We start from the raw sequence: 25,670 nt of genomic DNA on the forward strand, positions 1-25,670 counted from the left end.
CGTCCGGTGTCTTTAGGGGTCTTCAGAGTCTGCGCAGAGACATAAATATTTTGTTTATTAAGAGTTTAAGACCTTCTTAAAAGATGACCGATGGAGCTGGTCTCATGAGCTTGATGTGTGTCTGAACAGACCGAGGGATATGACTCATATCATATGAGGTTGAGCAAATGAAACAATTACTATTATAAATAAAAAATGGACAATTTTAGCTGAAATACAACAGTGTAATGAAACAGCTGTATTATAAATGACTAAACAAGCTTTTACAAACAATCTTTGGTTCAGTTGAATAAGCGTCTAAGCGTTACAAATTACAATGTTACAAAGAATTACAATGGTTACAGAGACAGACCATCCTAAGAGACATTCTGTTTGGTTTAGTTTGGTTTACCGGTTTAGGACCAGTATACCAAAGTTTGTCTTAAGTTTTCCCGGATTTGCTAAAAGAAACAAGCTGTTTCTCTCTGTGCTTCTTAACAAGTGCTTCCAGATTCTTCGCCTTCTCTTCTCCATCTTTGAAATGTACTCTTCTTCCATGCCCTGATATACAAAACCGCCATCAAAATCCAAAATCTTCATTTAAGTTAAGCAAATATATATAGACATAAAGGAAAAGTGAACTCACCCGGTAGTAGCCAATTGAAATCCAGGCTGATCAATTTTTCTACGTTCTCGAGCTGGAGAGGCACTGCCACAAACACAAAAACATTTAGATCAAACTTTATTCTTTCTATGTTCTTGAATGAAATATCCAAAGACATTCAACAGATAATAAGTCTTTACCTGAACCGTGATTGTACTGCTCTAATATGCTCAATCCAGACTCTGACATTATCACATGGTCTCCAGTGAATAATGCCTTGAGGGGTTTATGGAACAGGCACACTGATCCCTGCAATATTGTACTAAGCTCTTATCCCGAGATCGTAATGAAATTCTTTCTAACAAATATGTTTTTGCAGTTGGACAAACTTACTGCTGAATGACCGGGAGTGTGTATAAGCTCGACATCTTCATAGAGGCTCCATGGTCCACTTCCTTCTAGCTTTAACTCCACATCAGAGGTCGAAGGTTCAACCTAACAAAGTAACAATATCCCTTACTAGCAGTCAACTAAAGCTGGATTTAGTAACAAAATTCCTAGCCAGTTTGCTTTCTATTTTCTATAGAGCATACAATAATATAGTCAGCCCAAGGACCTTGTAACTCTCTAAGCAAGCTTTTTCTCACAAAATTCAGATGTTGAAAATCAATCAAGAATGTGCAGAAAGAAAGCTAAGTGCGATAAATTCAAGGACATACATCTTCTGAATGCAGAATTCTGGTACACTTGAATCGATCTGCCCATTTCTTGTGATCCGCAACATCATCCCTGACCAATAAAATAGCTTATCCTTATTATAGAGATTACAAGAAGAAAACATGGAGTTTCTCCTTTTGATGTTATCAAATATCAATTCTACCTGTGTGTCAAAAACATGTAGCGAACGCCACCCATCATCTCAATCTTTCGAGCAAGTTTCTCCAAGTACCTAGGACTGCATGAAACAACAAAACCTCGGTATATCAGTTGTGTCGAGTTAATCGCCATAGCAAAGATAAACAGAAAATATTGCAACAATGTACAAGCTACTAAAAAACCAAAGAAAATAAGAATCCATGATGCCTCCCAAAGGCATATACCTATCAACAAGAATATTTCCCTCACGATGAAGGATCAAGTATGAAGTTGCTCCGTAGGATTTCTTGGAATGAAACCCACAATGAAAAACGCCCTGAGCATAATACAAATCTCAAAATTGATTAGCCTCAGGGAAAAGAGTAAGCCAAACAGAAGACTGAGTTCCTTTTGTAGAGCTTAATCAGTTTAAGAACTTAAGATCACTGTACCTACAGCTATTCAAAACCTAAAGGGATGCTTGCAATTATCTAAGCAGATTTAAGTTAACTTGTTATAACTTGTTATCCTAAAAAATGAATGCTTAAGGGATGAGAATTTACAGGAAGTGTGTCTTTGTCTACTGCAAGTGGAAAAGTCTCTTGAGCTTCCCCTATGTCAGCAGGTGGAGATTCAGTGCGAATGGAGCCAGTCGGACAAGATAATAAGGCCTGAAAGAAACATGAAACCATAAGTAATCAGGAAAACCTCACAGAATCGTTCGAAGAAGGGAAATTTCAAATTTGTCTATGAAATTCTAGCAAACATTTCCACAGAGAAGAACCTAAAGGTACCCAAAAACCTCAATGTGTGTTTCAGAGATTCAACAGAACGAAAAAAGAAAATCAAGGTTGCTACGGCACCTGAAGAGCATTGAGTCTTTCCTCCTTACAGGTTGGTTGTTTAATAACGGCAGACATGTTGTCCTTTCGGGTGAATACTTCCTGTGAAGACAAAGCAGAAAAGACAGTTTAAGAATTTGCTAAACAAATCCAAAGGTAATATAAACATCTCCTCTAAAAGCTGCTTTAGCCTGCCAACAAACAACTACTATAACTTGAACATTCTAATTTTGTCTTTCTAATGTAATGATTGTGAAAAGCCAAATAATGAAGCTGATCAAAATCCAGAGTTAGTATATCCTTCTTCGAGATCAAGACTAAGACATCGACTTCCCATTAACCAAAACAAAACACCCACAACTACTTTACCCTACCAACCAATAGATCCAAAAGCTTAAAACAATGGAACTGTTCATAGGACCACCAAAAACGACCCACAAGACAAGAGAAAGATAGGAGCTTTTACAGAGATAGGAGAAGGAAACCTTACCGGAACCATCCAACGACATGTATCACAATCAATACAAGTATTGTCTGCCAAAACAACAAAAAAGCAAATCCATTGTTATTGATTGATCTCTCTTTGTTTCTTCCAATCAGCAATAAAACAGACTTCACTTACCAACGAATATATCTCCTTCGACGTTCTGACTACGTCGTCTAGGGCTCTCATGACTTGTCACTTGAGCTGCTTTAATAGATCCAAACACTCTCCGTTTTGTTAAACCCGTCGAACTAAAAGAGGAAGCTTTTGGTGTAATAAAGATCGGTTCTTTTGAACGAAGTTGATACGAGAGCGACGAAATCGCAGAGGACGAAGCTGAAGCCATGATTGGATGATCGATTTTCTCGTCTCTTTGTGACTTTTGATGAGCGTGTGTGTAGCACAGTCGCTGTAGAAGTCGTACTCATCTTTAACTTCGCCCAGTGTGAATTATTTAAATCTAACGAGATCCGGTTTACTTTTGGTTAAGCTAATTTATTTCGGTTGAATCGTTCAATAACAATTAGACACGTGTAAGCATGTTTCTCAGTCGTGCCAGGTCCTTCTTCATCTCTCTCTCTATCTCTCAATCTCAAATTCTCAAAAAACACCATTGTTTGTTTCCTTGGATTGGATCAGAGAGAGAGAGTCAGAGAGATACGAATCTGAATCTGAAGCAGAATCAGAATCACGAGATCTTCTTCATTGTGTGTTTTCCCGACTGTGATTTCGATGTTTCACGTGGAAGAAGAAAGCAGTGGAGGAGGCGATGGGTCTGAGATTGATGAAGAGATGGACGGAGACGATTCGACGACGTCATTGTCACGATGGGTGTTTGATGAGAAGGATGACTATGAGGTTAACGAAGATTACGACGATGATGGATACGACGAGTATAATCACGCTGATATGGATTCCGATGATGAGGATGACAATGTTGAGCAGCGTTTGATTCGTACTAGCCCTGCCGTTGACTCTTTCGATGTTGACGCTCTTGAGATTCCTGGAACTCACAAAAACGATATCGAGGTTTTACCATTTACTCTTTAAGTGAATGTTCATGATTAAGTTGAGGAACTTGCTAATTTGTTTATTTTTTGGCAGGAGTCTGGCATAGGGAAGAAACTCATACTTGCTTTGCAGACTCTAGGGGTTGTATTTGGTGATATTGGTACGAGTCCGTTGTATACCTTCAGTGTCATGTTCAGAAGATCTCCAATTAACGACAAAGAAGATGTAATTGGAGCCTTGTCATTGGTTATATACACTTTGATATTGTTCCCTCTTGTAAAGTATGTATATTTTGTTCTTTGGGCTAATGATGATGGTGAAGGTATATTTTTGCTCTTTTTCCCTTTATCTATCTGGTGTAAATTTTTGAACTTCTTTTTTTTAAGGTGGAAATGTCTCCTTACTTTTATTGGAAATGAACTGCAGGTGGTACTTTTGCTCTGTATTCGTTGATTTGCAGGAACGCTAATGTTAGCCTTATCCCTAATCAACTTCCATCAGATGCTCGCATATCTGGCTTTGGTTTGAAGGTTCCATCTCCAGAACTTGAAAGATCCTTGATTATTAAAGAAAGACTTGAGGCGTCAATGGCCTTGAAAAAGCTTCTTCTTATTTTAGTTCTTGCCGGTACTGCTATGGTGATTGCTGATGCCGTTGTTACACCTGCAATGTCAGGTACTTCTATGCTGTCGGCTACATTTTTGTTACATATGTCACTTATCAATTATAGGGAAAAAGGATTGTGAGCATTATTACTATTGCATGAATAATCTGCAGTTAAATCTATACTCTTTTTTGGATACAGTAATGTCTGCTATTGGTGGTCTGAAGGTCGGAGTTGGTGTAATTGAACAAGGTAACTTTTAACCGTCCGTAGTTGATGTTCATTAGCCTATTTATGGTCATGAGCATATGATTTCGTCTGACTTCCACAACTTGTAAAAGCTTCCTTGGATGTATGTATTCCTTGGACCAGACAACTCTTTATGGGTTTATAAACTCTTCTGCCCCCTCAATAGTGGCTAATGATTCTACTAAGCTTTCAACAAACATCATAATCTTATCTTTACTAGCGATTGGTGGCCTATTTTTTGTGAAAAGTTTCTGACTGTGGCTTCATTTGCAGATCAGGTGGTCGTGATATCAGTCAGCTTTCTTGTGATCTTGTTCAGTGTACAAAAATATGGAACCAGCAAACTGGGGCTTTTTTTGGGTCCTGCTTTACTCCTGTGGTTCTTTTGTCTTGCTGGCATTGGAATTTACAACCTTGTTAAATATGACAGCAGCGTTTTTAAAGCGTTCAATCCTGCATATATCTATTTCTTTTTCAAAAGAAACTCTGTAAATGCATGGTATGCACTTGGGGGTTGCGTTCTATGTGCTACCGGTAAATTTCATATTCTGGGATATATTTTAAAAAGCTTAAATATATTGAATGATTTTTTGACTAAATTTCATTGCTCATTTCTATACATGTGGATGTCAGGATCGGAGGCCATGTTTGCAGATCTTAGTTATTTTACCGTTCACTCCATCCAGGTAGTTTAAGGAGATGGATACTCATTTCTTGCTCTTTCTTTTCTGATAGTTCTTTCTCATCTGAAGTTTTGATTCAGTGGTAGTGTTTATCTGCAGCTTACTTTTATCCTTCTGGTGCTACCTTGCCTATTGCTGGGTTATTTGGGTCAAGCCGCATACCTTGCTGAAAACTTCAGTGATGCTGGGGATGCTTTCTTTTCGTCAGTTCCAAGTAAGATCCATTAGCTTCCACAGTACGTCAAGATCGACAAGGGTATTCCTTCATTTGCTGGCTTGATTTTACCTCTCACTTCACTTTTCTAACTGTTTGTTACTCTCTTTTTGTTTCAGGTTCTTTATTCTGGCCAGTCTTTGTCATTTCTAATATCGCTGCTTTAATTGCCAGTCGCGCAATGACAACAGCCACGTTTACATGCATCAAACAATCAATAGCACTAGGCTGTTTTCCACGTCTTAAAATCGTTCACACCTCAAAGAAATTCGTTGGACAGATTTATATACCGGTTCTTAACTGGTCCCTTCTGGTCGTGTGTCTGATCGTTGTCTGCTCTACCTCAAACATCTTCGCCATTGGAAACGCATATGGTAATATTTTCTTCTCGTAGCATCTGGTCCGGGGAAATAGAAATATTTGGCTGAAACCCGTTTTAGTTACTTTTAATTAGTTTTACCACACAAGTTATTGAAACTCAAGTTCCTGTACATGGTGGTTGATGTTTTTCTGTTATAAAGATGATGTAATTCCTGTCATTGTTCTTTACTTTCTAACTTTTTTATGCACTTTTTTTTGTGTGGCTTGTCCGTTAAGCCTAGACATATTCATGCTGAGGTTTTTGATTTGGATCTACAGGCATCGCAGAGCTGGGAATTATGATGACCACGACAATTCTGGTGACCCTTATCATGCTTCTTATCTGGCAGACGAACATCATAGTTGTGAGCTTGTTTGCTTTTGTTTTCCTGGCAGTCGAACTAATTTTCTTCTCATCAGTTTGTTCAAGTGTGGGTGATGGAAGTTGGATAATCCTGGTTTTTGCTACAATCATGTTTCTCATAATGTTCGTTTGGAACTACGGAAGTAAACTGAAGTATGAAACTGAAGTTCAGAAAAAGTTACCAATGGATCTACTACGAGAACTGGGCAGTAACCTTGGGACGATTAGAGCACCCGGTATTGGTCTGCTTTATAATGAGCTAGCAAAAGGAGTTCCAGCAATTTTTGGTCATTTTCTAACCACCCTTCCTGCGATCCATTCCATGGTTATCTTTGTGTGTATAAAGTATGTCCCTGTTCCAAGCGTGCCTCAGTCCGAGAGGTTTCTTTTCAGACGTGTCTGCCCAAGAAGCTATCATTTATTCCGCTGTGTTGCCAGGTAAACAAACAATCGGTTTTCAAATGGAAGAAAATTTAGTTATGAGAAATATTTTTTCATATATAAAGTGCTGTCCGTTTAAAATAGGTATGGATACAAAGATGTGCGGAAGGAAAATCACCAGGCGTTTGAGCAAATACTGATTGAAAGTCTAGAAAAGTTTATACGTAAGGAAGCGCAGGAGCGTGCACTTGAGAGTGACGGAGACCATAATGATACAGATTCCGAGGATGATGTGACTCTGTCCAGAGTTTTGATAGCACCCAATGGAAGTGTGTATTCACTTGGGGTGCCTCTCTTAGCTGAGCACATGGATTTTTCAAACAAGAAACCCGTGGAAAGAAGAAAGGCCAGCATTGATTTTGGGGCAGGTCCTTCAACGGCGTTGGATGTGGAGCAGAGTCTAGAAAAAGAATTGTCGTTTATTCACAAAGCAAAAGAGTCAGGGGTGGTGTATCTACTGGGACATGGGGACATAAGGGCTACTAAGGATTCTTGGTTTCTGAAGAAGCTGGTGATAAATTACATGTATGCTTTCCTGAGGAAGAACTGCAGGAGAGGGATAACAAACCTAAGCGTTCCGCATTCGCATTTGATGCAAGTTGGAATGACTTATATGGTATGAAATGGACCGATCAAACTACTGGTTTTCATCTACGCGCAAGTTCTCCTGAATTGTCAAAGAACACGTAACACAAACCAATTCAGGGGAGGAATTTTTTTCTACACATTGTTTCATAAGTACGATTGGTTCTAAAGTATAGGAGAAATGATTTATTTTTTGTATCGAGAGTTGATATTTGATTCTGTGGTTGTTATTTTATTGATTGATTTGTATGGGCTCGTTCCAGACTGAGTGTATTGGAATATAAAAAGGACTTGCTCTGGCAATGAGTTTTGCGATGTGACATGAATTCTGTACCTCTATTTCGTATGTGACATGGCATAATTGGAACCCCGCTGATTTATCAACTATAAATTTTATACAAAATCAAAGTCCAGACTCCAGAGTATCAAATGCCAAAGCTAAGACAGTTTTGAATGTGTTACTGAGGCTATGTGTTACATTCTCCAACAATTGATACCCTAACAAACCCTCTCAAGAATAAAGAAGACCCGGAATTATCGCTAAGAGTGAAAAGTAAAAAAACAAAACAGACTAATCTCTGCAAAAATCACGATATCGTGACTCAATACGCCTCATTTAAGAGCTTTCCTTCCATCTTGTATTCTCATATGGCTGCTTTGTTCCGTCTTTTGGTTCCCATTTGACATTTTTGTCTTTTCGGTTAGAGAAGAATCTGTACCTCAGAAGTAAAGAGTTAGTCATGACACCGAGAGAGCTTACACCCATGAGCGCCCCTGCCATTGATGGAGTCAACATGGTTCCAGTCAATGGTAGCAACACTCCCGCCGCAATTGGGATCCCTACCTACACAGTTTGCAAATAAATAGAACAGAAGACAATAACTGATTAGAGATATTCACAATGAATCTCAGCAAGAAAATTGAGACATGAAAATGCAGAATAACTTACAATGTTGTATCCAAACGCCCACCAAAGATTTTGCTTCACAGTCTTCATGGTTTGCCGACTTAGCTCCATTGCATCAAGCAACTGCATGGCAATCATGTAAATACTAACTACATCTGTCCAAATTCTACGTAAGCCAAAAGGAAACATCTAAAACCCTTGATTCAGTAAGAAAATGCAGTTTCCTATGACCAGCAATTTTACGCATAAAAGAAAAATCTATACAACTAGATGAAGATGCATACTGACAATTCCACAAGTCTTAAACAAGTTCTAAGTTCATCAGAAGTTAATTTCAGTTTGTAGTTGTATTAATTCACTACTGTTAGATAAATTAGTTTTTCGTCTCTTCCTGAAATCAAAATTAATAAGCAGCTGGATACTAACATGTGTCGCATCTCACCATGCCTTCAAGCTAAATTGATTTGCACTAACAGCATATATTGGATCAAAACGGCAGTGACTATATAACTTGATGTAGTAATCAGTCGGAGCTCTCACTTTATAGCACAATAAAATGAAAAACGTAGAACTGTTGTGGGGTTAATATGAGAAACCTGTGTTAATCGATTGCCCATCAAGACAATGGGAGACACCTCACTGGCCGCTCCTGCACCACCACCCATGGCCACTCCAACATCAGATGATGCCAGAGCAGCAGCATCGTTTATCCCATCACCCACCATGGCAACAATCTTCTTATTTCTTTGAAGTTTATTGATAAAGTTCTTCTTCTCTGCTGGTTTAACTCCTGCGATAACCTGTATTACAAATTAGATCAGGCATTTTTAAGGGAATGAGGAGATTGCAGGAACTTTATCTGAGTATCTGACTAATGAAAGTCAGTAGGACCAAATTTTAATTCGTTCAAAACGACGGTTACGCCTACAGCTCAATCACTGATTCACGGAGATGACTTTATATCTTTGGTAATTCTCGTCAAATACCACCTTTTAGCAAACCATGCATGCCAAAACTCCAAGGAGAAGTTTTTTCAATCCATGTAAGAATATAATAACATACCCGTTCTTGATTAATTCCTACGACAGAAGCTACATAATTGGCAGCGTTCCTCTTGTCACCAGACAGCATGTACACATCGATTCCCTGGCGAGTCAAATTCTCAACAACTTGAGCAGCATCTTCCCTGATTTTATCTTCAAAACGGATGACTGCAGCAAGTGTATTATCCACCCCAATGTACACAACAGACTGGTTGTTAAATTCATGCTCTTCTAATGCATGCAATGAGTTCCCAGTGGCTCCATGTCTGCATAGCGCAAGAGTAAATTAAAAAGAGAGCTTATCTTTTTACGGTTCAAAAACCTGCAACTTCCTTATCTTTATCATGTATTATTTATTAACTGTTCAGCTTCACATGTTCCACAAATACTTAATAGTTAGATATGTACAATCCTATGGAGGAAAAAATAATATATGTGTAATCTTGATTTGTGGCCAGGCAGCATTTGTAGGTCAAAATTGTGACAGCAACGACCACATCATCAACAAAAAATGCATAAATGGCGATACTGATATAAATTATACTAACATGAAATGTATATGAGACTACAATGGTTACTTATCAGGAGCCAAATCACACCTAAATTAGATAATAAACCATTTATACAAAGGATGAACATATTATACCTCTGAACCCATTCTAGGGTCCCAACTGTAACCCTCTTACTATTGACAATAGCAACAGCACCAGACCCTGGTTCTTCAGTAAATGTGCCCTCCTCTGCCTGCAGTGATGGAGATCATTAGCTTCATCGAACTAGGGAAATGATTATTATTTACAGTCTTACCTTCATAGTTTGACAATTACGAGCCTGGGCTGCTTTTATAATTGCTTTCCCTACAGGGTGAGTAGTGTTTGATTCAACAGCAGCTGCTAACACCAAAACCTCAAATTCTGACCAAGTATCATTCAAATTTTCTCTGCATAAGAACACGAGGAGTCAGATGTTTTCACAAAGCACAGAAGTATGTGGAAAATTTCAAGAAAACAAAAAACTAATTTGAAACAATTACAAGGCTTCAATAAGTATTATTTAAAACTATCGAAGAGCTGTGCCAAGAAGCATAAAAGCCTGACAAAGCTTTTAGGCGCAAATTTGGGTATGTAAGAAGCTTCAAATAAAAAAGGTATTAACAATAGCATGTCAGTGAGAGACTTCGTCATGCAATTGAATCAGTAAAGAGCCTAACCTTGGATCTTCAGGAATAATGACTTCAGTCACAACAGGGTGTCCCTTCGTCAGTGTCCCAGTTTTGTCGAAGACAACAGTATCAACCGAGGAAAACTTTTCAAGAATATCACCACCACGAAGAAGTAATCCTCTTCTTGCTCCTAATGATGTACCAACCTATGGGATATAAGCAAGGTCTTCAACGTCTTACTCTGTCTGATTTATGCAGAAAAACTGTTTATTCAGTAGAAGAATTACCAGCATTGCGGTTGGTGTAGCCAACCCAAGGGCGCAAGGACAAGCCACAACCTGGTCAAAATGAAAGTCTGTGAGACAGCATGATAAACAAAAGATGGAGAAACTCTTTTTAAGCCATCCTTGGTTTGATAAATCTAGATTATTAAGGTCCTAAGAGAGTCAAAAGTGAAATACATATCCACTCTAAATTTTTAACTGATATCATGGGCAGCAGTTCAGGTGGTTGTATTTGCTTTCAAAACTTTGTTTGCACATGCTTGATCTCATGAAAGTATTAACATTTAAATCAAAATAAATAAATTTAACGCATACCAGAACGCTGCAAGATAGTTGAATGGCCAAAGACATTGGGCTCCCGTTTTGCAATGCAGAAGGAAGAATATGTGCACCAAATAGATTCCAGAATGTAAATGTAGCCGCAGAGAGTGCCATCACTCCATACGTGAAGCGTCCTGCGACCTGTAATTGCAAAAAAAAAAAGAAAAAAAAGAGAAATCGTTTAGTCCTGGCTATATCTACATATGCAAATTTGCAATTTCAATTCCACGCCATCCAACAAAAAATGTCTTCTCCTATATAAACTCAGTGCTAGTAGTTTCCCAGCTACTAACACCGCTGTGGCTATACAGCAATTCTAAGACGATATAAGAAGCTGAAAGTTATGATACTACATGGGCCAAACAGGAAAAGAAAGAAAGCAAACAATGGAAATTTCAATCTATTCATATTATTTCAACAGCATGTTAATGATATCTACAAAGGAAATCCACAAGATAGTATGTCGCTGAAAATACAATACATATTGGTTTCTCAATCAAATATCTATCCAGTAACGGGAAACTAACTAATAGGTTTGTCAAATTGCCATGTCTATGCAAATACTTGAGTTTTTTTATGCTCCACAACATTACATGGGAAATCAAGGTAAACCCTAATTGGTATAAAAAATGCACTAGGAAAGAGAGGAGAGACCTTGTCAACCAACTGCTGTACTGGTGCTTCTCTACTCTGAGCCTCTTCAACCAGACGAATAATGTCCCCAACTGCAGTTTCACCTCCTGATCTATGCACTTCGACGGTGAGAGTTCCATTCAGGTTTATAGATCCTGCTGCGACTTGACTCTAGCCAAAAGATTTTTTCACAAAACAAATTTGAGTTATTTCTACAAAATAAATTTCTAAAGTTGATGAAACTCATAATATGTTCAAAGGAGTGTCAACCCAAAAAGTCGTGATGACAATATCCTCACCTATCTCAGGCTACACTAGATAAAGATAGGGGTGGAATAGAAACTTACCCCTGGCTCTTTTGTCACTGGCAATGGTTCACCTGTGAAACTTGACTCATCAATGGCGCTTCTACCTGACTTGACAACACCATCTGCTGGAACTCGGTCCTGGGTAAATAAGGAGATCATAACCCACGCGTCAATGAAAAGGACACACAAAGAAGAACATTAATTAGAAGATATTTATCCTCCTTATAACTGGCAAAAGAATGAATGAGAATATCCCTTCCAGTTAAATAATCTAAATGGGAAACAACAACATACTATGCATAAGAATGAAAATCTCTCTTCTTACTCCTGGTAGTATGACGACTAAATCACCGACAGAAAGACTGTTACAAGGAACTTCAACAGTTGAATTTTGCTGATCCCCATCAAGCAGAAGGCGAGCTTTTGAAGGCAAAACACTCAGAAGGCCAGTCATATCACTGGTGGCTTTTATTTTAGCTCGCTGTTCAAGATTCCTTCCCAGCAATACAAAAGCTATTAACATAACTGGTTCCTCAAAAAACATCTTCCAACCCTGAATGTCAAAACAGTTTTATAGGTATATAATATCAGCCATCAATCGCAAGGACAAATACAGATATGGAGGTCAAGAGTTTAAATACTCCTAGCTTACAGGGAAAACGTATTAAGTTAATATCAAAGCTTTGTTTCAGCATTGAATAAAATTTTACAAGTGTTTACTCGTAAAGAAATTTCATAATCACAACAAAACTTATTTCCTCTGGAAAGTAGAGAGTGTGAGGGAAAGGATAGTTTAATTACCAATTTTGGAATCATGGCTGCCAGTGAGCTAACAGAAAACGATGACAACGCCCCAAGACCAACTAGCGTGTTCATGTTAGGAGAACCCTTTAAAAGGCTCTTGACACCATCAAGTACTAGCTTGCGCCCAGGACCAAGCAACGTAATCAAACATAAAGACACATGGAACCCCGTTGAATGGATTGCATGAATCCAAGGAGCATTAACACCTAGAAAGTGAGTTAAATGGCCAACTAAGCATACAGCACATAGGGCCCATGAAACAGCAAGCTCGCGGCCTGTAAAACAATCAAGTGATATACAAAATTCAGAAACAAAATATCAATTTCCTGTAACAGCAAATCAAATATGGGGAAACTATTTACCACTCTCTTTCAAGCGAGCCTGCTTGTCTCTTGTCTTTGTTTCGAAAACTTTGAAGAAATTCTCTGTCACCAAATCTGGAACAAAGAGAGATACTTAGTGCTCATACCAAGAAAGACAACTGTAAAATACCCTGACCCAAAAAAGCAAGGGCATCCAGAATATTTCTGCTACTGATAAGCAAACATCCCTAAGACTTACATGTAAAGAACGAAACAATACTTATATGATAGCTAAAGAAAGTTATTACAGAAGAACAAAGAAACGAGTTCTTGACTAATTATCCATCCCCTAGTCAAGCTAAAATGATGTATCAAGTAGATAGAGTTACGAAAGCCATTACTGAATGAAGGTCTGCCATCGAAACATAAATCCAATGAGTAGTATAAAAGTTTATAGCTTTCAATGGATCCTTTTGGAAAATTGACAATTATAGAACAAGGTCATCACTACAGAAAAATGCTGTCTGGTAGAGAAGGGATGTCATAAATGGAAAACATAAAATAAGTACACGGGCTTAGGATAATCAATTTATCACAAGGACTGACAACAAATTCTATATAATTGGAACCACTAGCGCCAGAAATCTATGTTACAATCCATTCGCCATTAGCAGCTGCTTTTAATCATCTGTTAAAGGAGACGCGATCAAGTTAGTACACTTAGAACTAGTCCACAATAAACTCAAAAATCAACAATTGAAAAGTTCAAATTCCTTCAAACAAAGAACATACCATACTGATAATGATTGCTGCTGGAGAAATCTTTTGTACTATCAAGGTGCAAACTCTCCTGCAATATCTTCAGGAACTTCCCCTACCCCACAATTATCCACCGGATTTGCAAAAAGATGATAAGTTTTTATATTTACTTCCAGTCAACTAGCATTACTGAAGCACTAAAACTTATGGCACTATATTCAAACAATATACATCCAAGGTAACCATTTAGCTACCTGTATTATCCCAATATAACCCTATTCCTAGACGCTAAACTATGAAAAAAATTCAAAAAAGCTTTAAACACAAAAAAAGATAGTATGCAGGAACTGCACGTCAAAGAAACAAACAAAATCTGCAAGACTGAGTCTACAAAAACGATCTAAACAAGCTTATAAGGAAAATAGTGATCATGATCCGCTCCAACTTTGCGAAGAGTATAATAATCGCTACGTTCAGCAACAAAAAAAAAGGATCACCAAAAAAGATATTAAGATTTAGGAGTCACACCTCGAGGAGTAGACTGAAAACCGCAATTGGTCAAATGGTTTGCAAGCGTCTCGCCTAAACTCTTTTGCCAGTCAGGTACACTTTTAGCTTCCGGTACAGGCCACACTATTGCTGTCTCAGTGGTGAGATTAACACTAGCAGAAGCAACTTGAGGCTATACATCAAAGAAAAGGAAACAAGACAAGAAAGGTTTTAACCAAAATAATTGGGCAACCATACTCTGTGAAACAAGAACAGACCACCAATTTGGTCTGGCTGAGAGAAGCAAACCAGGAGAGGAAGAAGAGCAAGAAAAGTAAAAAACTTCACACTTACTTGGCTTTCCAGTATCTTCTTCACACTTGCAGAACAACCTCCACATGTCATCCCCTTCAATAGAGTGTCACATCAATGTCAGCAACACAATAACAGTATTGAATTGAATTCGAAATCATAGAGGAAAAAAGTGAGAAGAGCACATACTCCAACATCGAGGATAATAATATCTGACGACGGAAGAGAGACACCATCACTTGCTGCAGCACCCAATTTCGACTTGGAATCACCACTCTCCGATCCTCCGCCACCTCCGCCGCCACTTCCACCATTATACCCACCAAACCCTGCACCGCCTCCGCCGCCACTCGAAATACTCCTGAAAGACGGCGATGAGCTCGACAAACACTGCAACCGACGTCGGATAACCGGCAAAACAGCAGCTCCCAAGCTTCTCAAAGCTGAATTCGACGAAGTAAGCCTACTACCATGAAACCCACCAAGACGGCGCACGGCGGGAGAACAACGAGCGAGCAATAAAGGATGGAGGTGTCTGGCGCCGGATAAATGACGGTTAAGAGCTTTAGAAATAGTGAGGAGAGGTAACGAAGGACCACCACAAGTTCTAGCCATCGTTGTGGCCGTGACGGTTGATAGAGCTGAGAATGTAGACTCCATGGAAGTGGTGGTGGCTCCGTAATCTCAATCCCTCGAATCCCGTTTTATTCTAAACGAGTGGTGTCCACGTGTTAGATCGCTTCATCATCATCATCATACAACTTTTAATTAGTGAAAAGGTTCAAACTTCAAAGTATGTATATGTCGAATGAGTCAAAAAAAATTACAGAACGAAAGGAACCTAATACTTTTCGTTGTAACAGAGTCAAATTTTACAACTTTCGTTTATTTAACTGATTTAACAAGTCGAGCGTAATAAAACAAAGCATAGCCCCAAACACAATAACAACAATGTTTTCACTTTGGTACATAAACTCGATTACTGAAAACTTAGCAACTTTTAGTATAGAGCCACTCTATACACACACATATATCACTAACTCGGACAAAGTATTGTCTTATTCTCTAGACTCCAATAGATGATAGGTTGTTCCCGGAACCGAGCCTTCTCTTTCGCAGACGCTCTGCAATGATGAACGCAAGCTCAAGAGACTGAGAAGCGTTGAGCCTTGGGTCACAGTGAGTGTGATAACGTGAGCTTAGGTCGTTGTAAGTGATGGTGCGTGACCCTCCGACACATTCTGTCACGTTTTGTCCTGTCATTTCTAAATGAACTCCACCAGGGAAGCTCCCTTCTTGATCATGCACGTCAAAGAACGCTCTCAATTCAGCCTGATAAACACCATATAATTCAATTCATTTTAATGGCAAATACATGCTTACCCTGATACAAGATTTATATCTAAAGTCAGAAGATAAAGTAAGTAGAAAATATTACCCTGATTGCATCGAAAGAACGAGTTTTAAGCCCACTTGGAGCCATGATTGTGTTTCCGTGCATTGGATCACTAACCCAAGTCACAATCTGACCAGCTCCACGTACTGCTCTGATCAAGTGAGGAAGCTTAACACGCATATTCTCAGCTCCCATTCTCACTATAACTGTAATCCTTCCAGGCTTGTTCTGAGGGTTTAGTATCTCTATCAGCTTAACCAGTTCACTAGGGACCATTTTATCACTCACCTACATCAAAGTACACCAATCACCATCTGACAATTTCTCATACAAAAATCCATTGTACTGAGGCAATTGATAATCCTAAAGAGCACAGTTATAATGATCACAAACCTTGATTCCAAGTGGGTTAGCTATTCCCCTCAGAAACTCAACATGAGCACCATCAAGTTGGCGAGTTCGTTCTCCAACCCAAACCATGTGCGCAGAACAATCATAGTAAAGCCCAGATGTTGAATCCTCTCTAGTGAGCGCTTGCTCATAAGGCAGCAGTAAGCACTCGTGGGATGTCCAAAACTCAGTAGTAGTCATGATTGGGTGAGCATTAGTAAGTCCAGCAGCACTCATGAATCCTAAAGCCTCATCAACTCTATTGGCCAATTCACGGTACCTGTTTTAGTCACAACAAGTAGTTATAAGAAAACCTTATCTCCAATTTAATTTTAACATCATAACAAACAAGAATACAACCAAAGAGAGAAGTTAACGAACCTGTCACCCTGTTCACTATGCTGGGTGAAATCAAGATTCCACTGGCTAACTCTCTGCATAGCTGCATACCCTCCAGTTGCAAATGCTCTCAAGAGATTCAACGTAGCCACAGACTGAGTATACGCTCTAACCATCCTATGAGGATCAGGGATCCTCGATTTCTCATCAAAAGCATCACCATTTATGTTATCACCTCTGTAACTCGGCAGCTTCACGCCATCTTTCTCCTCAAATGGGTCTGATCTCGGCTTCGCAAACTGACCAGCCATTCTTCCCACCTGAATATTTATAAAACCAACAAAATTCATAAACTTTCCATAAACCAAACTCAAAACATATAGAAAAACTCGAGTCTTGAGCATTAAAAAACCGACCTTGAAAACTGGCAACTGGCCACCGAACATGAGAACAACACCCATCTGAAGAAGAACCCTAAAGGTATCTCTAATGTTATTAGCGTTAAACTCCTTGAAACTCTCAGCACAATCACCACCTTGGAGCATAAAGGCCTGACCCATAGCCGCTAGTCCAAGCTTCTCCTCTAGCTTCCTCGCCTCACCAGCGAAAACAATAGGAGGAAAAGACGAAAGCGTCTGTATAACAGATTCGAGATCCTTCTGATCTGGATACTCCGGTAACTGCAAAGCTTTCATCGATTTCCAACTGTCTAGACTCCATTTAGCCGAGGCAGAGCCTGATTGGGTGCTTGATTTCTTGGGGTCAGTCGAATGAACGGCGAAAACAGGGGAGAAAGAGATCGGACGGCGAGGAGCGTGGCGGTAAGGTAAGAACGATTTCGTTGTGAGAGGAGAAGACGCGTTTAGAGTCACCATCTCTGAACGAAACGACTTGCTTTGGGATTTGATTGACGACTGGTTCGGCCACAGGATAGAACAGAGCCAGAAATAAAAGAGATGACTCTTTTATAGCCAAATAATTAAAAACAAACTATAGCCACATGTATGTGTGAATCGAACGAACACATCTGAATGAAACAGAGGGTTACCACCGGTTTTAACGTCACCCAATTATCATCTACAAGTGCTCTCCATCGTCTAAACCCACCTGTGACACTGTTGTTGTTGTTGTTACAGACAGACTTCAATGTTTTAAAGTTATGGCTGATCACTTGATATTTTCTCTTCAAGCTCCTACTTTTTTGATTTTTCCTTCTCTTCACCGTCCATGGGGTTTCTTTCGGAGACTTCCTGGTGGAGTTAGATTCTCCGTTAAGGAGTTCCGATTGTCTTCTCAACTACAGTTGGCTAAGTCCGTTTCACATTCACAGTCTTTAGCTTCCGCTTCTTCTCCATGTCCACCGGAGAAGTTCGATCTCGTGTCCACCACTCGTAAGTCTTCGTGTCTTCTTTTGTTTTCTCTTCCTCTCTGAAACTAGTCTAGTCTCTTCGGCAAAGTTTTGTGCTTTACTTTATTTCCCTAATTTTTGAAGTGTCTGAAGCTTCAATTACGAGATTATCACAAGTTTTACTTCGAATTTGAGTATCAAACATAAGATCTTGCTTAGTTTCAAAATGTCTGAATATGATTGCTTCCGAAGCTAAGAATAAAAAAAAAGTTAATGTACTTTAAAATCTGAGCTTAGCTTTTGGATCTGCAGAGCTTAAGGATGGAAGTTATGTCTTCCGGTTTGGGGATGCAAGTGAAATTGAGAAATATCTAGAGGCTGAAGAAAAAGCGAGATGCGTAGAAGAAGAAGTAGAGAAGAAGCAACATGCGAATACATCAGAAGAAGCCAGTGAAGTTTCAAGGAAACAACGGGTAAAAGATCTTGATCCTGTTCCTGTATTGAAGGAAAAATCTGATGCGAAGAAAGAGGAAAGTGCTGCTCCTTCCAACCTTAGTAGCAATGTCATCAAAATTAAGGATCGTAAAAGGGTTCGTGCTCCTACTAAGAAGAAAAAAGAAACTTTAATTTCGGTGAATGTATCACGGAGCCAAGAAGATAAGGTTGAAACGAAACTTGCTAGTGTGTCCAATCTGAGCTCCATAGCTACTGTAGCAGAAGCTATTCCTACTAGCTCAACTGAAGAAAATGCAGTTGTTTCTGAGGAATCTGAGCCAGTTGCTGTGGAGCCTCTTTCTTCTAAAGTCATGGAGACAGTTTCAGTCAATAAAATAGGAGACCGTGAGACAAATGGTTATCAACAAATCACTGAGAATCGTATGGAGGTTCAAACAAGACCGAGATCATCTAGTTCACAACATGGCTCACAGTCCCATGGTCTTGAGGAAGTTGTGACTGTATCCACCGTCGAAATTGATGACAATTTGGCTGTGAGGGAAAAGCCTGTGGGAACCATTGAAGCTGAGGAGAATCTTGTAGTTGAACCAACAGCTACAGCTGCTGTGTTTCCTGATGAATTCGTTTCAACTCCAGAAGCAACACCTAGCAGCGTTGATGAGATCGCTCAAAGGCCTGTATCGTCTGAGGAAAATCCTATGAAAAGTTTTGAAGCTGAGGAAGATAATTTAGCTGAACCTGGCTCACAGTCCCAGGATCTTGAGGAAGTTGCGCCTGTATACGCCATCGAAATTGATGACAATTTGGCTGTGAGGGAAAAGCCTGTGAAAAATATTGAAGCTGAGGAGAATCTTGTAGTTGAACCAACAGATACAGCTGCTGCTGGTGAACTCATTTCAACTTCAGAAGCAATAGATTGTAGCGTTGATGAGATCGCTCAAAAGCCTGTAATTGATACTTCTGAGGAAAAACCTATAAAAACTTTTGAACCTGAGGAGAATATTTTAGTTGAACCGGAAGCAACACATCTCAGCAACGCTGAGATCGCGGAAAAGCCTGCAGTTGATGCGTCTGAGGTGGTGAGTCCTTACTCTAAACCATTAAGTAGTTTTAACAGTGTAGAAGGAAGGATACATCAGAGAATGTTGTTGAACAGAATATAGTGCCACCACTCTAATTACTTATCATATATGAAGGAAAATGATGGAGAAAATGTGGCTTCAACCATAGAAGATGAAATAACTGTGAAGGACGCAATAATTGATAATGGTAGCATATCTAAAACCGCCGATGAAACAGAAGGGGAAGATCTCCAAGTTCCTGCACTTGAAACGACCACTCTTGAACCAATTGAAGTGGCTTCTGACAGGTTAGTAAGTCATATATATTACTCTTGTGTTAAACAAACTGGACTATTGTCTTGCATAGATACAGCTACATGTATCTATGTATATTTTTATACCGGGCTAGGAATCATACTGCATGCTTGTTTTGTTTTGGTTGGATGTTTGTCATCTAAACAGGGAAGAGCTTTTGTCCAAAGAATTTTACTTGGACTCTGGTTTGGCTTCACTCCAAAGGCCCTATAAGGTACCTGTGATCCTTTTCTGTTTAGTTAAACTAAAAGTAGGGAGAATTGTTGAAATGCTAAGTTTCTGACACTCCATTATATAGTATACTACAAGATTATCACATGATCTTTCATATCTTAATCACATTCTCATTTCCCGCCACCTCAAAAACGTCATTTCTAACATTCTGACAATTTTTTGAAATTTTAAGTCCTTATACTTATGTTATGTGGAGAATAATTTAGAAATAGTGATGTTCAGGCTTTGGCAGGTCGGGAAGATGCTTATTTTACCTTTCACCACAACTGGATAGGTATTGCTGATGGAGTCTCTCAGTGGTCATTTGAAGGTACATTTAAGTATTTTCACATAGCTTTTCAAAGTTCTGCAGAAACTCACTCACGTGTATAATTTTCTTGTCGAATATATGTTTGGTTCATATTCAGGAATCAATAAGGGAATGTATTCTCAAGAACTCATGAGCAACTGTCAGAAGATTATTTCTGATGAAACCGCTAAGATGACTGACCCAGTTCAAGTTCTCCATAGAAGTGTCAATGAGACCAAGTCCTCTGGATCATCAACAGCCTTAATTGCTCATCTTGACAATAATGTGAGACTTGGTCCCTAACAATGTATGATACATTGAAAATCCTTTTGAGATAAAGTCATTCAGTGATCATGTAAAATTATTTTGTAATTCGTAGGAACTCCACATTGCCAATATCGGAGATACAGGATTCATAGTTATTAGGGACGGCACAGTATTGCAGAAGTCGTCTCCAATGTTTCATCATTTTTGTTTTCCCTTACAAATTACGCAAGGCTGTGATGTCCTAAAACTTGCAGAGGTACGATGCTGTTACTACTTAAAGCAATGACATCTTTACACTCTTGAATGGTTAATGTAAACCACAATATGTGCGCTTGCTTTACACAATGTACAGGTTTACAATGTGAAACTGGATGAAGGCGATGTTGTCATCGTAGCAACTGATGGACTCTTTGACAATTTGTACGAGAAAGAAATAGTTTCAATAGTTTGCGAGTCACTGGAACAGAGTTTGGAACCTCAGGTGCTCAGTGTCTTGAATTCTTACTCTATTCTTAGCTCTTATCATCAAATTGGTTTTGAGAAACATATCGATTCTAACATCAATGTTGGTGGATTTTTATTAACAGGAAATAGCAGAGTTAGTGGCTGCAAAGGCACAAGAGGTGGGAGGAAGTGAAACAGAGAGAACACCGTTTGCAGACGCAGCTAAAGAAGAAGGATATGTTGGACACAAAGGTGGTAAACTTGATGCTGTTACTGTCATCGTTTCATTCGTCAAAACTGTCTCTACTTAATTATACCAACATTGATGTAAGATGTAAATAATGAAGAGAGAGAGATACACCATTCTAGTTTTTACAATATATATATTGAAACGATGTAAAATCTAAACCAATCATGTAAGCCGGATCAGTCTAGGATCCGAACCGATATCCAATTTCCGACCCAAACCTAGTAAACAGAGTGATGCTAAACCCTGACTCAGAGCCACTCAGACCCAAAAAAAAAGGATGAAGCTTTTTCTAAGGAATGCTTCTTCAATAACCTTAAACCCTAAATTAGCGAGTACGATTCTTCCTTCAATCCTCGTGAAACCCTTTTCTCAATCCACCACCATTCCCAAGAAACAAGATCGAGTTCGTGACCATGGCTACGACAATTACATGGAAGTCGAGAAAAAAATCCGTAAAGTCATCAAATTTCACAGCTTGATTCTCTCACAACCAAACAACACCATCGCAATCTCTCTCCTAGACACGTTAGCTCGTCGTCTAGGTCTCGGGTTCAAGCAACACGAGCCAGGCGCTTTCCTCCTCAAATTCCCACACGTGTTCGAGATATACGAGCACCCAGTTCAACGAATCCTCTATGCTCGATTAACAAGAAAGGCTTTGGATCAAATCCGCGACGAGCACGAAGCTCTTCTCTCCCAAATACCCGACGCAGTGACCCGGTTGAGGAAACTCGTGATGATGTCGAATACGGGTCGGATCCGTCTTGAGCATGTAAGGATCGCTCGCACTGAGTTTGGTCTCCCTGAAGATTTCGAGTACTCTGTGGTTCTGAAACATCCAGAGTTCTTTAGGCTCATTGATGCTGAAGAGACTCGAGATAAGTACATTGAGATTGTGGAGAGAGATTCTAGTTTAACGATTTGTGCGATTGAGAGAGTTAGAGAGATTGAGTATAGAACAAAAGGTATTGATGCAGAGGATGTTAGATTCTCATTCGTTGTGAATTTTCCTCCTGGTTTCAAGATTGGAAAGTATTTTCGAATCGCTGTTTGGAAATGGCAGAGACTTCCTTATTGGTCACCTTATGAGGATATATCTGGTTACGATTTGAGATCAATGGAAGCTCAGAATAGATTAGAGAAGAGAGCTGTTGCTTGTATCCATGAGTTGTTGTCTTTGACTCTTGAGAAGAAGATCACGCTTGAGAGAATTGCTCATTTTAGAAATGTTATGAATTTGCCTAAGAAGTTGAAAGAGTTTCTTCTGCAGCATCAGGGGATATTTTATATATCGACTCGTGGGAATTATGGGAAGCTTCATACGGTGTTTTTAAGAGAGGCGTATAAGAGAGGGGAGTTGGTTGAACCAAATGATGTGTATTTAGCTAGGAGGAGATTAGCTGAGCTTGTGTTGATGAGTCCTAGAAAAGCTAAGGTTGATGCAGAGTTGGTTAGCTACAGAAATGGATTGGATGATGAAGATGATATTGAATGAACGTACGAGTTTCTTGACTGTTGCTTTATCTACACTCTCATTCTCTGGGCATTATGGTAAGATCTTCTTTTTTTTTTTAACTATAGCTTTACTCTGATGGATGGGTTGATAGCCAAATGATAATGTTGTTGAGCTTTGAAATTTATGATTTTCTTCTCTTCTATTAGCAGATTTGGACTGATGATGATGATGATGATGAATTGGTGGTTGTGAAAAGATGCTTCTTCACTGGGATGGGTAAATGATTGTGAAGCTCACTAATTGTTCTGTGACAATTTGAATCGAAGAAGAAAGATGCCAACAAGATTGCTTACTTCAGCTGCAAGATATACTTTGGCTCTACTCTTTCTCATCAGCATTATACCTTATCTCGATTCTTGATTTTGGCAAGATACTGGTTCTGGAATATTTTTAGCCTCAAGTCCCCTGTGGTTTAAGCCAAGAATCCTTATTACCTGTCTACTTGTTGCAAACCAAATAAAAAAGGTTTCTTTGCTTATGCAAGTACCCCCATAAGCATCAACAAAAAGACAATTCTTTTGTAATAAATATCTTGAACTTGTAAATGTCTTGGCCTTTGTCATTTTCCATTTTCATCATCACCATCACGTGATTGGCTAATACAAATAACTACTTTTCTATTTTATTATTTCGCCACAAACCGTGAAAGATGGAGAAAATGAATGTCCGTTTTATGATTGTGTTGATGGTTATGTCTTTGGTTCTGGGTTTTTCGTCGGCAGTTGATTTCAGATGGAGGAAAACAGCTGGATTCTCTGATAGATTTGCCAGAGCTGTCTCTTCAGTAGTGTTCCCTGTTCATGGCAACGTTTATCCTCTTGGGTATATATTTCTATTTATATTTCCAAACTCTTTCACAAAATTATTGCTTGCCTTTCTCAGTAATGCTCTAAATTTTGTTTTCTTTTGTCCTATACTTCGATTTGGAACAGATATTACAATGTTACTATCCACATAGGACAACCACCACGACCTTATTACCTTGATCTTGATACTGGTAGTGATCTCACTTGGCTCCAGTGTGATGCTCCTTGTGTTCGTTGCTTGGAGGTAAGATAATAATTTTCATCTTCGATTATCTTTTTCTCTAGATCCATTGTCATAGTTTCGTCTAGCGAATTCACGAAACCGTTTTTGGTCTCAGGCGCCTCATCCACTATACCAGCCTAGTAGCGATCTTATTCCTTGCAATGATCCACTGTGTAAGGCGTTGCATTTGAATGATAACCAGAGAAGTGAGGCTCCAGAACAATGTGACTATGAGGTTGAGTATGCTGATGGAGGATCTTCTCTTGGTGTTCTTGTTAGAGATGTCTTCTCTTTGAACTATACAAAGGGTCTCCGGCTCACTCCCCGTCTTGCTCTAGGGTATATATATCTATTTCTACATTCTTGAACCGACAATGTTCAAATTGATTTAAGCAATTGTAGTTCCTAGCAAGCCCTCAATGGAGTTTTCTGTGCAACAGATGCGGATACGATCAAATCCCAGGGGTTTCGAGTCATCATCCTCTAGATGGAGTACTAGGACTTGGTAGGGGGAAAGTAAGCATTCTGTCACAGCTTCATAGCCAAGGTTATGTCAAGAATGTTATTGGTCATTGCCTAAGCAGTTTAGGCGGAGGAATCCTCTTTTTTGGCAACGATCTTTATGATTCTTCAAGAGTTTCTTGGACACCAATGTCGCGTGAATACTCGTAATTATATAGCTCTTCTCTTTCTTTTTTTATCTTTGACCCGGTCACCTTATTCTCTCTTTTTGCTATAATCTTGCAACTTTCTTTTTCAGAAAACACTACTCTCCTGCAATGGGAGGGGAACTTCTATTCGGGGGAAGAACAACGGGACTGAAGAATCTATTAACAGTCTTTGACAGTGGAAGTTCTTACACATACTTCAATTCCAAGGCGTACCAAGCCGTTACATATTTGGTAAGGAACTTGCTGTAACCTTGGACTATAAAGAGCGAAGAGACCAATTTTTCATCAAGTCTTTTTTTGTTATTTTTCCGTAGCTAAAGAGAGAACTAAGCGGAAAACCGTTGAAAGAAGCACGTGACGATCACACACTACCTCTATGCTGGCAAGGACGAAGACCGTTAATGAACATTGAAGAAGTCAAGAAGTATTTCAAGCCTCTAGCTCTTAGCTTCAAAACAAGCTGGAGATCAAAATCTCTGTTTGAGATACCCCCAGAAGCTTATCTAATCATTTCTGTAAGCAATTTCTCTATCCTGTTTCCCATCCGTTCCACGACCTTGTGTTCTTTTGTACATTGCTAAAAACTGGTTTATTAAAACGTCGCAGATGAAAGGGAATGTATGCTTAGGAATCTTGAATGGCACAGAAATTGGTCTACAGAACTTAAACCTCATCGGCGGTATAGTCTTTAACACTACCATTGGCAATTTCCGGATCTTGACGTTTCGAGTATTATAGACATATTAATTCCCTTTTGCCTCTCTTTGAATCGACAGATATATCAATGCAAGATCAGATGATAATCTACGATAACGAGAAACAATCAATCGGATGGTTCCCAGCGGATTGCGATGAACTTGCTTCACTAAAAGCTGCTCAAGTATTTGAATATTGAGACATGTTTTTACATTGTTTGGACAAAAAGCTGATAGTTGTAATTAGACTATGAGACATGTTGCAATTGTAATACTCCGAGTCCGGTGAACCTTGTTCTTTCACTATTTGGTTTAACTTGGTCGGATCACACATCCTATGATTTATTTATTACAAAGTGACTTTAAATAAA

General features: G+C 39.1%; 7 protein-coding genes across 14 annotated transcripts; 4 read left to right on the top strand and 3 right to left on the bottom strand.

The window, feature by feature from the left end:
• Nucleotides 1–225: 225 nt before the first annotated feature.
• Nucleotides 226–3,184, bottom strand: LOC104729902 (uncharacterized). The gene is made up of 11 exons (XM_010448922.2): nt 2,903–3,184; nt 2,771–2,814; nt 2,302–2,382; nt 2,002–2,109; nt 1,684–1,775; nt 1,464–1,538; nt 1,303–1,372; nt 977–1,078; nt 784–892; nt 626–688; nt 226–540 (listed from the first exon to the last, which is right to left on the bottom strand). The coding sequence occupies exons 1-11, from the start codon at nt 3,108–3,110 to the stop codon at nt 422–424; spliced, it is 1,071 nt and encodes a 356-aa protein (XP_010447224.1). The 5' UTR covers nt 3,111–3,184; the 3' UTR covers nt 226–421.
• LOC104729903 (potassium transporter 13) lies at nt 2,939–7,578 on the top strand. Its single transcript, XM_087479204.1, has 10 exons — nt 2,939–3,793; nt 3,869–4,097; nt 4,202–4,450; nt 4,581–4,631; nt 4,902–5,162; nt 5,262–5,314; nt 5,411–5,525; nt 5,645–5,899; nt 6,165–6,687; nt 6,775–7,578. Exons 1-10 carry the CDS (start codon nt 3,497–3,499, stop codon nt 7,310–7,312), a joined length of 2,571 nt encoding a protein of 856 aa, XP_087335330.1. The 5' UTR covers nt 2,939–3,496; the 3' UTR covers nt 7,313–7,578.
• Nucleotides 7,579–7,651: 73 nt separating this feature from the next.
• HMA6 (copper-transporting ATPase PAA1, chloroplastic-like) lies at nt 7,652–15,409 on the bottom strand. Of its 4 annotated transcripts, none has more exons than XM_087476689.1 (17): nt 14,789–15,409; nt 14,642–14,695; nt 14,327–14,480; nt 13,100–13,174; nt 12,735–13,012; nt 12,228–12,486; nt 11,973–12,071; nt 11,647–11,796; nt 10,987–11,133; nt 10,675–10,725; nt 10,436–10,593; nt 10,033–10,165; nt 9,872–9,969; nt 9,245–9,491; nt 8,779–8,982; nt 8,225–8,305; nt 7,652–8,119 (listed from the first exon to the last, which is right to left on the bottom strand). In XM_087476689.1, exons 9-17 carry the CDS (start codon nt 11,104–11,106, stop codon nt 7,892–7,894), a joined length of 1,320 nt encoding a protein of 439 aa, XP_087332815.1. In that variant the 5' UTR covers nt 11,107–11,133; nt 11,647–11,796; nt 11,973–12,071; nt 12,228–12,486; nt 12,735–13,012; nt 13,100–13,174; nt 14,327–14,480; nt 14,642–14,695; nt 14,789–15,409; the 3' UTR covers nt 7,652–7,891. The 4 variants fall into 4 exon arrangements, with proteins under 4 accessions (XP_087332815.1, XP_087332814.1, XP_087332817.1 ...); NM_001302976.1 differs by having other exon boundaries at nt 7,892–8,119; nt 12,259–12,486; nt 14,789–15,259; XM_087476688.1 differs by lacking the exons at nt 14,327–14,480; nt 14,642–14,695; nt 14,789–15,409 and adding an exon at nt 13,832–13,913 and having other exon boundaries at nt 12,259–12,486; nt 13,100–13,727.
• Nucleotides 15,410–15,469: 60 nt separating this feature from the next.
• On the bottom strand, nt 15,470–17,650 carry LOC104729908 (phospho-2-dehydro-3-deoxyheptonate aldolase 2, chloroplastic). The gene is made up of 5 exons (XM_010448931.3): nt 17,141–17,650; nt 16,767–17,044; nt 16,389–16,665; nt 16,038–16,283; nt 15,470–15,931 (listed from the first exon to the last, which is right to left on the bottom strand). The coding sequence occupies exons 1-5, from the start codon at nt 17,597–17,599 to the stop codon at nt 15,665–15,667; spliced, it is 1,527 nt and encodes a 508-aa protein (XP_010447233.1). The 5' UTR covers nt 17,600–17,650; the 3' UTR covers nt 15,470–15,664.
• A 6-nt stretch (nt 17,651–17,656) lies between these two features.
• Nucleotides 17,657–21,546, top strand: LOC104729907 (putative protein phosphatase 2C 62). Of its 4 annotated transcripts, none has more exons than XM_010448929.2 (9): nt 17,657–18,115; nt 18,385–19,607; nt 19,725–19,897; nt 20,052–20,118; nt 20,361–20,448; nt 20,546–20,712; nt 20,807–20,950; nt 21,047–21,175; nt 21,282–21,546. In XM_010448929.2, exons 1-9 carry the CDS (start codon nt 17,884–17,886, stop codon nt 21,447–21,449), a joined length of 2,391 nt encoding a protein of 796 aa, XP_010447231.1. In that variant the 5' UTR covers nt 17,657–17,883; the 3' UTR covers nt 21,450–21,546. The 4 variants fall into 4 exon arrangements, 2 of the variants coding, with proteins under 2 accessions (XP_010447231.1, XP_010447232.1); XR_015574993.1 differs by having other exon boundaries at nt 17,884–18,115; nt 20,351–20,448; XR_015574994.1 differs by having other exon boundaries at nt 17,884–18,115; nt 18,385–19,604; nt 20,351–20,448.
• Nucleotides 21,547–21,643: 97 nt separating this feature from the next.
• LOC104729905 (protein ROOT PRIMORDIUM DEFECTIVE 1) lies at nt 21,644–23,524 on the top strand. Of its 2 annotated transcripts, none has more exons than XM_010448927.3 (2): nt 21,644–22,939; nt 23,054–23,524. In XM_010448927.3, exon 1 carries the CDS (start codon nt 21,666–21,668, stop codon nt 22,881–22,883), a length of 1,218 nt encoding a protein of 405 aa, XP_010447229.1. In that variant the 5' UTR covers nt 21,644–21,665; the 3' UTR covers nt 22,884–22,939; nt 23,054–23,524. The 2 variants fall into 2 exon arrangements, with proteins under 2 accessions (XP_010447229.1, XP_010447230.1); XM_010448928.3 differs by having other exon boundaries at nt 21,646–22,939; nt 23,051–23,524.
• Nucleotides 23,349–25,632, top strand: LOC104729909 (aspartic proteinase Asp1). Its single transcript, XM_010448932.3, has 8 exons — nt 23,349–23,726; nt 23,837–23,954; nt 24,049–24,272; nt 24,374–24,601; nt 24,694–24,835; nt 24,919–25,119; nt 25,211–25,283; nt 25,381–25,632. Exons 1-8 carry the CDS (start codon nt 23,554–23,556, stop codon nt 25,497–25,499), a joined length of 1,278 nt encoding a protein of 425 aa, XP_010447234.1. The 5' UTR covers nt 23,349–23,553; the 3' UTR covers nt 25,500–25,632.
• Nucleotides 25,633–25,670: the final 38 nt, after the last annotated feature.

Source organism: Camelina sativa, chromosome 12, assembly GCF_030686135.1.
Source record: "Camelina sativa cultivar CO46 ecotype springtype chromosome 12, ASM3068613v1".
Taxonomy (NCBI): Eukaryota; Viridiplantae; Streptophyta; class Magnoliopsida; order Brassicales; family Brassicaceae; genus Camelina; species Camelina sativa.